Consider the following 15010-nt stretch of genomic DNA (forward strand, 5'->3'; position numbering starts at 1 on the left):
CGCAAAAACGCGACGGCTAAGTAGGAATTATGGGAAAAAGTCCGTGTGACGTATTTCTGGTTCCCGCGGCCGCCCTTTGAGATGACCTTGAGGCGAGGCTAGAGCGCTGATACGACGCAGGCTGCTAGCAGGTAGCTGAGTAACCTGCTAGCAGGTAGCGCTTGGCTTAAATGTGGATTATTACTACCTTATCAAATGAAGGAAACTTTCCGAACTTAGTGAATTTTAATAAGTGATTATTAAGAGATGTTTCCCTGAGGTCTGTGCCTAATGTATGCATTAGTTATCTCAGACAATGTTCTACTCCCATCTACTCGATTAGAAACTAGGTCCCTGTGACGTCACGTGGTGTGGCATTGCATGGGCGCCAATCTGGTCTTTTTCAAATGAGGTTAAAATTGACCGTTGCCATTCGTCTAAACTGGGATTTCTAAAACCAAATAATTTGTATATTAATATGAATACAGTAATGGTGGGTAACGAATCCCAATCAATGTCTTTCGTTTCTTTGATGAAGGAAACTACCCTATTCTTAACATCAACACAATCAATTAGTCAACACTCGATATATATCTAAAATTCATTAAAATGATAACTCTACCCACGTTAACACATTTGTTCCTAAGCAGATTAACTGTACGGAAATAAGCAAGGGAATGGCAGTGGTTGCATCTTACTGTTTTTGCGGCTTATTGCCGTCAAATCTCCTCAAAGCAGTTAATGACGATGCGAACATATTTCTGTTGTCTTTTGATTGGTTTACGGAGTAAATCCTTCTGCGCAAAAACCCACACACCAACACCGCGTACTCGAGCTGCGTCGAGTCAGAGGACTGTCAGTACCTTAACCTCCAGCCATTTTTGAAGAACCGCGCAGTTTCCCTTTGTATTTAATCTGTTACCATCAGATCTCATTTAAAAAATATATTCACACATACTTTAAAAAAAACAAACACACCCATTTCCTCAGTGAAGGATATTGCATCCAGGGGGATTCGAATCCAAAATCTCTGAAATGGCAGTCGAGAGATTTACCCGACCACCTCTAAAGCTCGTATGACACTTCCCAATGTATTGGCCAATTCATTGGATTGTGGTCCAACTGACACGCACCAATTTCTAGTCCAATATCCTTTTCATAATATTGGACACAATTTATTGCCCAATTAGTAATTTAGAACAGGTTCTATTTTCTCGTGGCCAAACTCCAATCAGAAGTCAGTTATGTTGACTCCTAGTGGCCAAAACAAGAAGCTCTTCGCAAAACACATCAGGTTTGGCTGTAAAACATTGGATTTGTTCCGAAAATTCACTTTAAGTTTCTAAAATGTGGACGAAAGAAGTTGTTTCAATACTGATTACAGCTTACAAATCGCACGAATGCTTATGCAACGTAAAATCATCGAAGTACAATGGCGTTCTCTAGTGGGACATTAGAGAACTACTTCGGCCAATGTTGGTGTAAATATTGATACGTGTCATACTGTACGTAACACCCAATATTTTAAACAACATTGCGCGCCTATTTATTGGCCAATAAATTGGAAAGTGTCATACGGACTTAGGGCTCGGCTGCATAATAAATACACGAGTAAACGAAGTGCCTACATAGGAGGACTGAGTATTACGTCATGTAAGTGAAGGAGGGATGAATCACGTTAACGCTCGGCTATCTCCTCCACACCCACACTTCGAACCCTCACCGTCTCCTCACGTCCTCCTTCCTCACAATGTAAGTACGCCTCTGCATCGCAAGGCGTCACACTCCAGATCAGACTCTTCTCTTTTCCCTTCCACATATCTCTCACCAGCTCATTCCCATTCAACGCAAAATAACAAAATAAATAATGATAATGGGGTAGTGTGGGCGAAGGAGTTTGATGCCTGTCGGTTCCGCACGATAAGAAACCTCCTTCCCCTGAGACGCTTTCTCCGAGTAATGCCTTTTCTACACTACAGACTTAACTTAAGTGACTTCACTTAAGTCTAATCTTAAGTGTGGTGCGGTAGCTACTCTTGAGCTTTAAGTCGACTCCAGCCCCGTGATTGTCTATATCGGGAAACGATTATGTCGACAGATGAAGATCTAAGAGAGCAATTAGTGATTGTGTGATCCAAAGCCACGGATATTGGAAATAAACTTCCAAACTGGATGGAGCCAGAGAAATTTAGAATTACTAAGCTTCGTGGAATGACATATGCATAACGTGAAAACTTACAATTAGTCAAATTCCTCTCCTTTAGTAAAACCATTTATGTTAAATTTTAACCTTCAATTCCTCCCACGTCCAATTAAATCGCCGTATATACTCCCCTCGGCATCCCCAGGACTAAGATTGAAGCCCTATGCAATGGTTTCAATAGCAGTGTGTGGGTTTATGCTAAGTGAATTCGTTTAATACGTTATTTTCGATTATGACACCATGGAAAATTAACTGTTTCACCGGATCCTCTGCCGTCGTCTTAGTCTTAAAATTCCTTAAAACGTTTCTAAGTTTTATAAAACGGGTTTCACCGTGAGCAACAGGCATAGCAATTTGTTTTCACGGAAATAAAACCAAAAATAAGATGAGAAACTCCACAAAATAAATTCGTCCATTCAATAACCCCAACACAATAAAGTTAACCAACGAAATAGAACACTCAATAGCCACATCATGGAATACAGCACAACTTAGAACATAATCAACGGGATGAGTCAGGGGTGGGATGGGTATTATCATGTGCCATTTACAGCAATTGAAGAGAGTCAGCCGTGCGGAAACAGTTGCCTACGCAATTTAAGTATGGGTTCTCAGTGTCTTAAGTGAAGGTGTACTTATAGGAAGCTGGTGAATCCTACACTACCACCTTAAATAGAGAACCAACATGTGGTCACTTAAGGTACAAGTGTAGACCCGGCATAAGCAAGCGCCACTTCTCTGACCCAGACCCCAAGATGAAGTGCGTGGGAAGAGCATTGCTGTGGCGGTGAAGAAATTGAGGGTCAATGGGGATGAAGCCAATTGAAGGCCTGCCACGGTCAATATAAGCGGCAGATAGAGAGGGCGAGGGAGGAGAGGGGCTTGCCTTCCGCTTTCCAGAAAATAGGTCGAAGTCAACTCCTGTTAAGACGATATGAATCTTTCCTCTGTTTCCCTGTGGCAGATCCTAGACGCATCCTAGAGCCACTGACTGCATACAACGCTAGCCGTTCGCAATTTCAGCCACAGAAAAATGACGAATATATAATGGGGGAGAGTGGTCTTCTCCTGCACTGCGGTGAAATTCACATTATTTACCATGAGAGAAATTCCCCTGGGCCGGGAATCGAACCACGGACATCTAGCACCGCTGAGCTAGGTAAAAATGACATGCTAATTAAATAACTTGGCTAGTGTCGTGATCTGCGCTGAGGCTGAATGTAAAGTCAATGGTCCGTGGTTCGATTCCTGGTCCAGGGGAATTTTTTCGCACGATAATTAATGTGAATTTGGGGAGAGGTTTCTTCAGCTGACCACAAATTGTAATGTCACCCACTGCGCGTATAAATGCAATCAAATGGTAGACCTGCTTCAATATCTCCGAGAGAGACAAGAGGGGGTCTGGCGGCTTTCCATTTGCTTCGAAGAAACTCGGTCAAAAGTTGGGGTGGCTCAAGAGGGTCATGAAATGACTCACACATCTTCCCTCTGTCTCTACGACTGATTTGAGATATAGGACGAGACAACCTGCTTTTTCCCCAAATGTCATTTCTAGGAAAGTGATTTCAACTCCTAGGAGCAAGCATTTAAAAATGGTAAATTATTGTTGACCTTCAGATGGCTTATTATCTTGAAATATGCTTGAGGATACCGTTACAAGCAAACTTACCTCCATTTTCAAGTTCGAGTTTGGTGAAGTCATTGAATAAATCCAGTAGTGTGCTATAGCTAACAAAAAATTCTTAATTTCTCAGATTGAATTTTTTTCATTTAGTTTTGCTATGTTTCTTAATAATAAAACTGAGAAAGAATTGCTAATACCTTGAGGATAGAGAAATATAATTGGCGAAATGTCACCCCACCCAAGTGGTTAGAAAAAGAGGTGATTACAAAAGAAATAGTTAATTTAGCCATCCAAATTCTTAACGATGCATCGAAACAAAATCATTTGATGTGACTAACCGAGCGAAGAGGAGAGGATTGCTATAACCCTCCCAATCCATTAAATGCTAAATGGGAAAAAAGAACAATAGAACCAGCAGTTTCACCAAGTATCAAAAGGGCAACCGCCAGTATATGCGTAACAGTAAAGGGAAATTTATCAACGCCAGGAACATATTATGCATTATGAGTGACGTAAAGTTACATGATAAATAACTAAATGCATAAAAACATTAAGATATAATAAAAATATAAACACAAATACGATAACATTATATTTTCTACAGTTTTTTTCATAGACTGACCCAGGTTTTGACACTGTACACCAACAATAAGTCATTTTCTCAAAGGTCTCATATTCCAGACTAATATAAACATTAGTGGAATATACAATGTAGTGTATCTGTGATTATGTTTCATGTTACTCAGCTCCATCAAATATCGCTATCTACTCTTAAGTTGATAGAAGACATAAGACACTGTCTCAGGCGTTACTTTGTGGAATTGTTTCATCATAGAATAAAATTAAATTAAATTACTTTTTTTTATCCTACACTTAATTAGCATGACCCGGGTTTCAGCATCTAATGCTATCTCAGGTACAATTCGATGAGTGGCTTGCTCTTAAATAGGTAACCGTGGGTGGAGGGGGGGGGGGGGAACATGAAAAAGGGGGTCATCAAATAAAAACCCGTCATCAATGTTCCTTCCCACCCTCTTTTTCATGTCCCCCCCCCCCCTCCACCCACGGTTACCTATTTAAGAGCAAGCCACTCATCGAATTGTACCTGAGATAGCATTAGATGCTGAAACCCGGGTCATGCTATTTATTTATTTCAAAAGCCAACATACAGCAATAATTGCCAATTCACAGTGGCGCAATAACAAGAAATTAAATAATATATAACAAGAAACAAAATACATATAATGTTACGGGAGTCACGTCAACCAAAAATATGCCGAGAATCAAGTAAATAAAATATAACGAGAATCAAAACCTCGAAATTAAAGAACACAAGTATATAAAGCTAAAGAAAATTGTAGCAGTCGTAAGAAATGGGAAGTGTTGCTATTGATGTTCAGAAAATAAAGTATGGAATAAAACAAAGTAATTTTATTTTATTCTATTTTGATAGAAGATATCCACTAATACTACTACAGTATGGTCAATAGAAGTAAATAGGTTAAATATTTGATATTATAATGAGTAAACAAATACTAGCGCCTGCGAATGTAAATACTATAAAATACTTCCTCTTTCTTCGCCTCCCTCCGTCACCTTTCACGTGCATAAGAATTTAATAAAAGCGCAGGGTCGAATTCGTAGTTGCCGCCTTAAAGGGGAGGAGGGGAGAGGAAGAAAGAGGGAAATGGGTGAAAAACGTTCTCCTCCCGCCGCCACGACAATGGAATGCAACCGAGGATGGAAAGGGGAACGGCCTCAGTCACACGGACCACCCCTCCCTCCCCCTACCCCCCTCGTCCCCCATTCCACTCCAGTTTCGCTTTCTCCCCTCCCCTCCGTCCCACTGCATAACACAGGCAGGGGGGGGAGAGAGCCACGGCTTACTACCGATTGAGGAGTCCACGCGAAAAAGTCAAACACGCCCGCTTCCCACGGAGAACTGAGCTCGTGGTCTGATCGTACGGACCTCTGCGGGCGTCCACAACATCTACGATAACTTCGATAATGTGCGTTGGAGTGATTTTGACAACAGAGCCCCACCTAACCAATACATGCTGCTATCGTATGGGACCCTTACGAAGTAGGTCTAATGGCTGAAATCAATCGAGTACAGCGCATGGCGGCCAGATTTGTGATGAGTTGTTACCACAAAAAGTGCAGCGTTTCCAGTATGTTACACGGTTAAGGATGGGAATCTTTACAGGAGCGTAGATCGAAGTATAGGCTTAACTTACTTAGGAAATTCGAAGAAGATATTTTCTCGGACGACGCGAATCATATCCTTCGTTTACCATCGTACTATAGTAGACGCGATCATGAGAAAAAAATAAAAGAAATAGACTGCAAAACAGAGAGATTTAAAATGTCATTCTTCCCTCGTACTATTAAGGATAGCAACGTTGTCTCAATTGAAAGGGTTATTGGGGTCACTCGCTAGGATGCCTCCTTGCATATATTTGCTCAAGGAATTACTTACCATTAGCAAGTTTTTTTTACGAATATGCATGTATATTTTGCTAGGATGCGTAATATTTCTATGACCGTGCGGTGTGCATGTGGCGGTCCTCTTGCATGCTGCATGCTGGTGATTGGTCACCCCCAGCCAAACACCTTAGCGGTGGCTCGCAGGGTATAATGTAGATGTAGATGTAACTTTTACTTAAGTCGTTGACTGCTTGGTGGAAAATGAAGCCCTATATTCGATCCAAAATATTTCCCTTGCTTTATCATTGCTGTTGGTCCTGGAAGCATAGGTAGGCTCTGGGAAAATGTTCTCTGTGCCGCTATGAAAGGTAATTAATGTTAAAAAAGGTAATCTTTACAGGTGGAGAAAAATACAGGACGATTAGCGGGAAATGTACCTAATTATATGATAAGTGTCAGAGGCGACTTCGATTGCTTGCTTTTAAATGACTAGAAAATGTAATGAATAATACTCGATCACACCTTGATGCGTAACGTCTCTTAATCTTTGAGAGGTCTCCAGTGGAAAATCAGGACGCGCTATAAGCCCTTAATATGTGCCGGAGTGATTTCTTTCCCACGCAGCCTTTCTTTGGGGTAGACGATTATTTGGGGAAAAATGAATTCCAACAACACTCCCTCCAATAGCGATTCTTATCCAATGCATTCATTAATGTCGGACCTAAAACATAAAGGATATCCCAAATGACAGAATCCGTGTCGCTCTAGAAGACAAACACGGATGAAGACAAATATAGCGCGATACATGGGATGGATAACTGCCCAATTACCTATATCGTAGATGTAAGAGTAGATTTCAAACATATTCTTTTAAACGACTTAAAAGTATGCTGGATAAAATTTATGCAAACTTGTATGTATCCCTTAAAATAGAATTGAGTTGAGAAGTTGAGAATATGTTTTCACAACTACGCTCTCTTGATTATGATGCAGAGGCGTTGAAACCCGTCGAATATAAAATTACGATTGTGGACATAATGCTGGGGTCATTTACGTTAATTATCATTATTATATAAACATGGTTCCAACAAGTTAAGCCCGTGAATGTGATTGTATGAGTTTACTTTTGTTGGAAAGCAAACATTTGCGAACGTAATCCGCTCGTATGACGATAATTCCACGAATTCAAGCTATCTTGGAGTTAAGATAACCCAAACAATAACATCGAAAATGCGATTCAAAACTTGTTGACCACCAGATCCACATTCCCTGAACTTCACCAAATGTCGCTCCAGTGTCGGCTGCTATGCAGCCTAACAGTAAAAAAATTAATATAACTCATTATTTGCCAAGTCATGAGAAAAAACGATAAACTAGCGGTACAAAATTAAAATTAAGGCCAGCCTATTTACCACTTCTTCTTCTGTTTCATTCTCACCACTGAAATGGGGTCCTTTTTACACCATCAGTCGTAAACCAAACCGACTCTACGCATTAAATGAAGAAATAGTGAGAATGATTTTTTCAACACGTGAATATTCCATAAAATTGGTTCCTCCATCAGCTTCCGTACCTAAAAGAGGAGAAAATATTCTTGATTTACTAGCGACAAATATACTACAGTAGGTAACAAACGTCAGCACTGTCGAAGGAATTAATGACTATAGGGTAGTAACGCTAAGTTTTCATTTAATATCGCTTGAAATTTAAAAAAAGAACGGAAAGTTTTCATTTAAAAAAATGATTTTGATGGGCTGAAGAGTCCTCTGAAAAATTATTTCCTCGAGCTTCAAGAATATATAAAAGAGTAAAATGCAGAAGGTACTTGGAAAGATTTTCTTTCGCTCGTAACTTCAGGAATTAAAACTTATATTCCTGGCAAAATAAAAAAAGTATGTAGCAACACGAGATGGTATGACGCAGAAGTTAGAAAATCATTAAGGCGACAGAGAGCGTGCCATGCAAAAAATTCTTAAAAATCAGTGCTGACTTATTCGCTGATGATCGCGAGTTAATATTTTAAAAGTATAAGTTGTCTTAAGCCACCACGAAGGAAGCGTTCACGAATGTTAAAAGGAGAACACTCGTAAGTAGAGCAGTTACGTGATAACCCAAAAGCATTTTGGCCTTTCGTTGGGAAGTTCATAGCACAAGATTCACAGATAGTTCGCTAAAAAATCATAAGTGGAGAAGTGTTAAGAAAAGTGACGATAAAGACAATTTATTAAATCCCTACTCTAAGAGCGTGTTCACTGAGAACTCATACGAGACAGTAGACAATCTCCGCATACGAAAGATGCCGCATCTTAACATTATTGCTCACCGAATAGAAAAATTTATTGAAATCACTCACAATCAGTATAAACAAATCACCAGGTCTAGACAAAATGCCTTTAGAAAATCCATCAAGCAATACCATAGAGTAAGTATATATGTAGTAGTACATAGTACTTACTCATGGCAATACGAAGTACCAAATGACTACAAAATTGTTATTTTAACACCCATTTCAAAAATGTATACAAGAAGGACACGTTGTAAGCTCATAAATGAAACACCTAGATACGCAAAACTTGTTAATGAAAAATCAACACGGGTTCAGAAAAAGTAGATGCTGCGAAACCTAGATAGCGCTTTCAGCCCAAGACATTTTACTCTCCAGAGAGGATAACATTCCAGTGGACGCGATTTTTCATAATTCCAACAATAATTTAAGTAAGTGCCCCACCGAAAGTAATTTATAAAACTGAAATCTTACGGCCTAGATGACGATGTCATTTCCTGGATAAGACAACTTTTGAGCGACCGCGTGCAAATAGTAGAATTAGACGGTGCGGTCACCAACGAGCTTAGAATTCAGGGGTCCCTTAGGGTAGTTTCATTCGTCCACTCCTCATTAATCTCTTTATCAACGATATTGGTGAAATATTGGACACTAAACTTCGAGTATTTGCAGACGACACTGTAGTTTATAGGGATACCCATTGCAGTAAATATAGGGATGAACTAACGAATGACCTTACTGAAATCCATGCATGGTGCTATGCGTGGAATCAAGAGTTAAATTTGAAGATAAAAATGCGTCGAAATGGGTTTCTGGAAAAAAATACTCCCCACTAAAGAGCTATTACATTCCGTGTGCAAAATTAGAGACTCCAGAATCTGTGAAATATCCTGAAGTTAGACTCATGAATGATTTTATCGTGGAATAAACATATTTGGGAAATAACAGGTCTAGGTAATCGTAAATTCATTTACATCTACATAATACCCCGCAAGCTGCTTAAAATACGTGTGGCAAGGGGTGTTAGAACACCAGCCGTACAAATAAAAATTTAAAAATAAAAAGGAAGTGCTCTAAGGAAATTAAGACTAGCATTTGTTAAAATCCTTCATGGTTCGGGGGAAAAACGATTCTATCCGTTCGGCAACAAACCTCTCTCAATTCATCGCCTCTGTCGGACCTGGAAATATAGTGTGGCTCTAATATTATGTTCTCCGGGTCGCTTTTAAAGATATCAATTCTCAATTGTTCAAGCAATCCAAGCCTAGCGCGCAGCCTCCAGCGGCTCCCAGCCTAATTCAATTAACATTTGAGGAACGCTGCCTGTGCGCCCGCAGCAGATTTTGACAAAACGCGCAACCTTTCTTTGTACTGCGTTCAGTTCGCGGATTAAGTCTTTCTCTGCTGGATCCCATACGCTCGCTGCATATTCAACGTGCGGTCGGACGAGTGCGAAATAGCACCTTCCTTTTACTTTCTCATCCGAAAATCTTCCCACAATACGCTTGGCGAACCCTAAGTTCTTCAGGTCTATGCCGGGCTTTTGGGTTTGTGTCACTGACCTCTTAGAACAACTAGGGTAAGAATCTCTGTCAGACCGTAGACTGAAAATAGACTAAACCCAGAATGTAAATTCAGGAGTAGTTTATTTTCCGACGAAGTTAGCTATATCTTAGCAACGCAAACATACTAAGGCAGATGAGATCATATAAATAAAATAAGAGAGACTGTAGACAAGATTCAGAATTCCTTTTTTTCTGGGATCGATAAAAGACAATAACGTCAGCGTTAGGACTCACTAATAGGTTAGTTAAATTACTGTTTAGACTTCTAACTTATGCATTTCTCATTGCATGTTTCTGAATTCTCTAATTATTTCTAACAGTATGTTCTAGCTAGCCTTCACGAGAAGTTGGCAAGTTTTGCCTTTGCCTGAATGTGGAAGTATAATTTGTTAGTTTGCGTAACATTTTTACGGCCGTGTGCTGTGCATGTGGGAAACGTCCTACAAGCTGCAGATTGATCACTCCCTCCGAAACATCATGCAGTTGACTCGCAGGGAATTATGTAGATGTATGACCTAACCCATTTCATTCCATCTAAAAACACCCTACTCCCTCCATTCCTCGTCTTCGTTTACCCAACATTCAACCCTCGAACACTGTTTTCAACATCCCCTGCCCACTCAGTTATCCCTTCATCCATACCTTCTGTCTCCTCCGTATCTCATCTATAAGCTGTCTCACCCACCATGTCCAGGGATGCAAAACAGAAGATGCAAATGATAAAAAAAGTAGTTGAAAGGAGGAATGCGCGGAGAGGTGCGTTCGACCAATCTTCGGATTGATGACTCATTCACTGAGGCGAAGTTTGGATTTAAAATAAATTAAGTAAAGTCGAAATGTCAGCCGCATGTCCTGCCATTTTATGCAATAAACAGCACAGGCACAAGAGAGGGAGGACTAACTTAGACACAACAACATCTATCTCAATTCCCGTTATGTCCAATGGGAGTTCCCAATCAGGGATGCCGTCTTACAAAAAATATTGGAGGAGCTCAAACCGGAATCTTGCCCCGGGAAATTTTATAAGTAGTGAGTTTTAAGTTTTTTAAGCATTTTAGAAGAATCATATGATCAACATTAGAACCCTGATAACTTGAATCTCGATATCTGGACACTCAGGGGAAAATCGACAAGTCTGAAACATTTTTTCCTCATACCTAAAACGAATTTTTGAGGGGGATCACGCCCCCTCAGGCCCCGTGGAGTCGGCGCCACTGTTCCCAATAATTAATTTTAAATTTGGGGACTACAGGTTCGCATCTAGTCCCGTTGATGCAGCTCAGGGAAGGCCAAATGAAGAAAAAGCTGGGTGCTTCTTCATTGCTTAATACCCACATTAAGTAATCAATTCAGGATTTACTTCAAGGATGCCTGTAACACCAAATGTGTGCCATCCACACTCAGGCGATATCGCACCTGTGAAAAGCTTTGTTGCCTCGCAACTACGAGTCGATAAACCCAAATACTTTCGTTATGAATGAAAACCGAAGCGAGGGAGAAAATAGCAGGTTTTTCGTGGAATAAGGACTGTCCATTGGAGGGATGCATTCGGAGGACCAACTCTTGATACTATATGTTTCTTCACAGTGGCGTACATACAACCTCATTTCGTAGGGGGGAGCGGGACCCCTACTTCTTCATTCCCCCCGAGAATACGCGATTCGAGATGTTGTTTTGGTCCCAACGCAGAACGTTACCTCGGAGACGCGATCGCATCCATCGAGACACTAATAATATTCGTCAAATCCAGTTCTTTGGTGGTTTGACGCTTCTGTTTTGTCTTATTCAATCTCTCGCGCGTACCCAAATAGGCAACCACTCAAGAAAATGAATCGATATAATCAAAAGAAAAATGAATAACAATATTTTACACAGCATGCTGAGATAATGCCCTCGCGCGAGATCCATTAAGCCAATTCAGATACTAATTACATATTTTTGTCTTTATTTTCATAATTTTTGTGGGTGGCTTGGGACCCCTCGCCATCTCAAATCATAAACGCCACTGGTTCTAAATATCTTTGGGGGGATTTGCAACCATTGATCACCCCGTCCTCCGCTCGATATGATTTTTTAAACGAATAACCCAAATTAATTGGTGGAATCCGTAGGTTGGTACACACCGAAGTTGAGTAAGGCCTGCAGCTGAGTCTGATTCCTTCCCGGTCCAGCGTGTCCCTGAGCAGCATCCGGAGCTGTGGCCTGGGGATCCTCACCAACTCGGCCTTGCCCTCCTCGTACTCGTCCCTGTACCTGCCGCCATCGGCTGACATAACAAGAAGCGAAGAAGACTGCGGCAGACACGAGTCGCCGCCGCCTTCTTCGCCGGCCGCCGCCGCGGCTGCAGCCTCCTCCAACGTGAAGTACACTGACGCGGCACCCTCTTCCCGAAGGGCCCGCACCGAGTGCAGCAGACGGCTGCGGTGTGAAGGCTCGAACACGCCGATCGCGTCCAAGTCTGGGTCGCCCACCTGCTTGCAGATCTCCAGGTCGTCGTAGCCATTGTCCAGGAAGGACTCGGCATAACGGCCCAACTGCAGCGAACGAAGCCATTCCGCAACTATGTTACTCGCGCTCGTCGACATGATTACGACGGCAATTGTTGCTGTTGACAGAAACAGTAAACAAACAGATGCTTTGAAATGGTCGTCGCTGGTTAGCGCAGAGGATGTCGGGAAGTGGTTCAGGTTGACGCCGGGATCTGTCGGGCCCCTGGAGGGCCCAGTGGTGGTCAGGAGGCACGTGATCTCGGCGGAAGATTCGACAGGGGCGGCGAGGCGAGAGGCATCACCCGCCCCGCCGAGGCCTTCGCAACCAACGACCTTCCTGCGACTATCGCCCTTCCTCACCTCTTACTTTCAGGAAAACCCCGCACAACACGGGAAAGGATTAACACGAAACGGAGATAGAAATGGGGGAGCGCACGGTAAGCTTACAATCAAACGACTTCTTCCTTTCTTTCACAAATCTATCCTCTTCTTTTCCACACTTAATGACACCGATGTGGTACCGACACAAACACGAAGTAACACCTCGTAGTAACTCACACACTTGGGCACGTTTTGAAAAAAAAAAACTGTTAAATGGGGAGCGCACGTGTACGGTTAACTTCCTAACAGAAAACATCTATTTCATGACATCAATGTATCCTCGGACTTATACCTCCAGAACCGGCGAAACGCGTACAAAACTCTTCAAAGAGATTATTCGCACACACGATTTGATAAAATTTCTGCCAAGGACTTCACTCTTAAGAGCAAATCGAACCACTTGTTTTCGCACACACTCGGAACACACAATAATAACAATGACACCCTGTTCAAGGGAGGATAACACCACGATGAACACAGGATCAAACGCGGCACAACAACAACGCACTCCTATGCCGTTCGCTGGCAGGCGCTCCGATCCCGCAGACCGGGTCTGCCTCACTAGATCCAGTCCCGCAAGGCGACCGACGCCGACGGTTGACGGCCGCGTATTGAGTAGTAGAGGGAGGGATCCAAGTGGTTGGCCTCGAGGCCGCCAGAGGGGAGCACCGGGCGACGGACCGCTGCGCGCATGACAGGTGACGGGGGAGGCGGGAATCTATACAGCCAGTCACGCGGCGAGAGCCTCAAGACATCCCGATCCTTCTCTCATCATGGGCTTTTTTGCACTGAATTCTCGATGATGCTCCTGTGCGTATCTACACCAGGAATGCCGACTTACAAAAAATATTGGGGGGGCCAAACCGGGGATCTTGCCCCAGGAAATTTTATAAGTAGTGAGTTTTAAGTTTTTTAAGCATTTTACAAGTCATATGATCAACATTAGAACCCTGATAACTCGAATCTCGATATCTGGACACTCCGGGAAAATGGACAAGCATAGAATATTTTTTTCTCACACCTAGAACGAATTTTTGAGGGGGTTCGGGCCCCCTCAGGCTCCATGGAGTCGGCGCCACTGATTTATACCACCACTTCAGCATGCATGGATGTGCCCTTGCCACGAAATTTGCATTGGAGAAATAAATTCATTATTCTAAGCATAGGGGACAAGTGGTGTAACTAGGGGGCAATCCGGGGGGTCCCGAACCCCCCCCCCCCCCCGAAATATAAACACAATTATTTTCCTTCATGAAGGAAAAAAAATTTTGACAAATCTTGAATTAAAAAAATATTTCTTTACCAAATGAAATTATTTCGATTACGAAAATTGTTAAAATTAGCTGAAAACCCATTACATAGTGCCCTGTTTTTCAAAAATTCCCCCCTATTTTTGGCCCCCTTACACCCCGAACGAGATTCCTGGTCACGCCACCGGACCGGACATTACTTTTCAATAGTGTAAGAGACCAGTGTATACCTTTCCATCGTAAGGAGCTTAGGCCAATTAGACGCTGTATGATTTTCACGGGTTGGCCTCCGGTTAACTTCTGACTGTCGGTGCAGAATTTTATTCTCTGTATTTGGAATACAAGTGATCAACGGATGTATGTCAAGCCTCATGTCTTAAAATGAGGATTACATGGAAAGACACGAGGTGTGGTAGCTGGAATTATTTATATTAATGCATAAACTAAGGAATCAATTCATAAATGCAACATGTTTCTATACGGGAGCGAGGCATGGATACTGACTGCAGCAGAGAAGTCAATGTTGGAAGACTTCGAGATGAGGTCCTACGGAAGAGCAATGAAATGAATAAACAGAGTAAGTAATCAGGAAGAGCTAGGAATAGTGGGCGAAAAGATAAGTAATTCTTCATTAAAACTTTAGCGGGTGCTAGTCATTATGAAAAAAAACTTTTGGGCCATGGCCCAAAGTTTTTATTCATAAAGAAAAGATTATTATTAAAGTATTCTACCGATTAAGGTAGGTTTCCATGGAGCGCTTACGAAGAATTTCCGGGAGCCTCCCCTTACATCATGCACTTCCCTCTTC

General features: G+C 42.0%; 1 protein-coding gene across 1 annotated transcript; it reads right to left on the minus strand.

Annotated features, from left to right (window-relative positions):
• Window positions 1-2873: 2873 nt before the first annotated feature.
• Window positions 2874-13546, minus strand: LOC124160426 (sterile alpha motif domain-containing protein 5-like). The gene is made up of 2 exons (XM_046536283.1): window positions 12206-13546; window positions 2874-3137 (listed from the first exon to the last, which is right to left on the minus strand). The coding sequence occupies exons 1-2, from the start codon at window positions 12665-12667 to the stop codon at window positions 2874-2876; spliced, it is 726 nt and encodes a 241-aa protein (XP_046392239.1). The 5' UTR covers window positions 12668-13546.
• Between the last annotated feature and the right edge of the window lie 1464 nt (window positions 13547-15010).

Source organism: Ischnura elegans, chromosome 6 (genome assembly GCF_921293095.1).
Source record: "Ischnura elegans chromosome 6, ioIscEleg1.1, whole genome shotgun sequence".
NCBI lineage: Eukaryota > Metazoa > Arthropoda > Insecta > Odonata > Coenagrionidae > Ischnura > Ischnura elegans.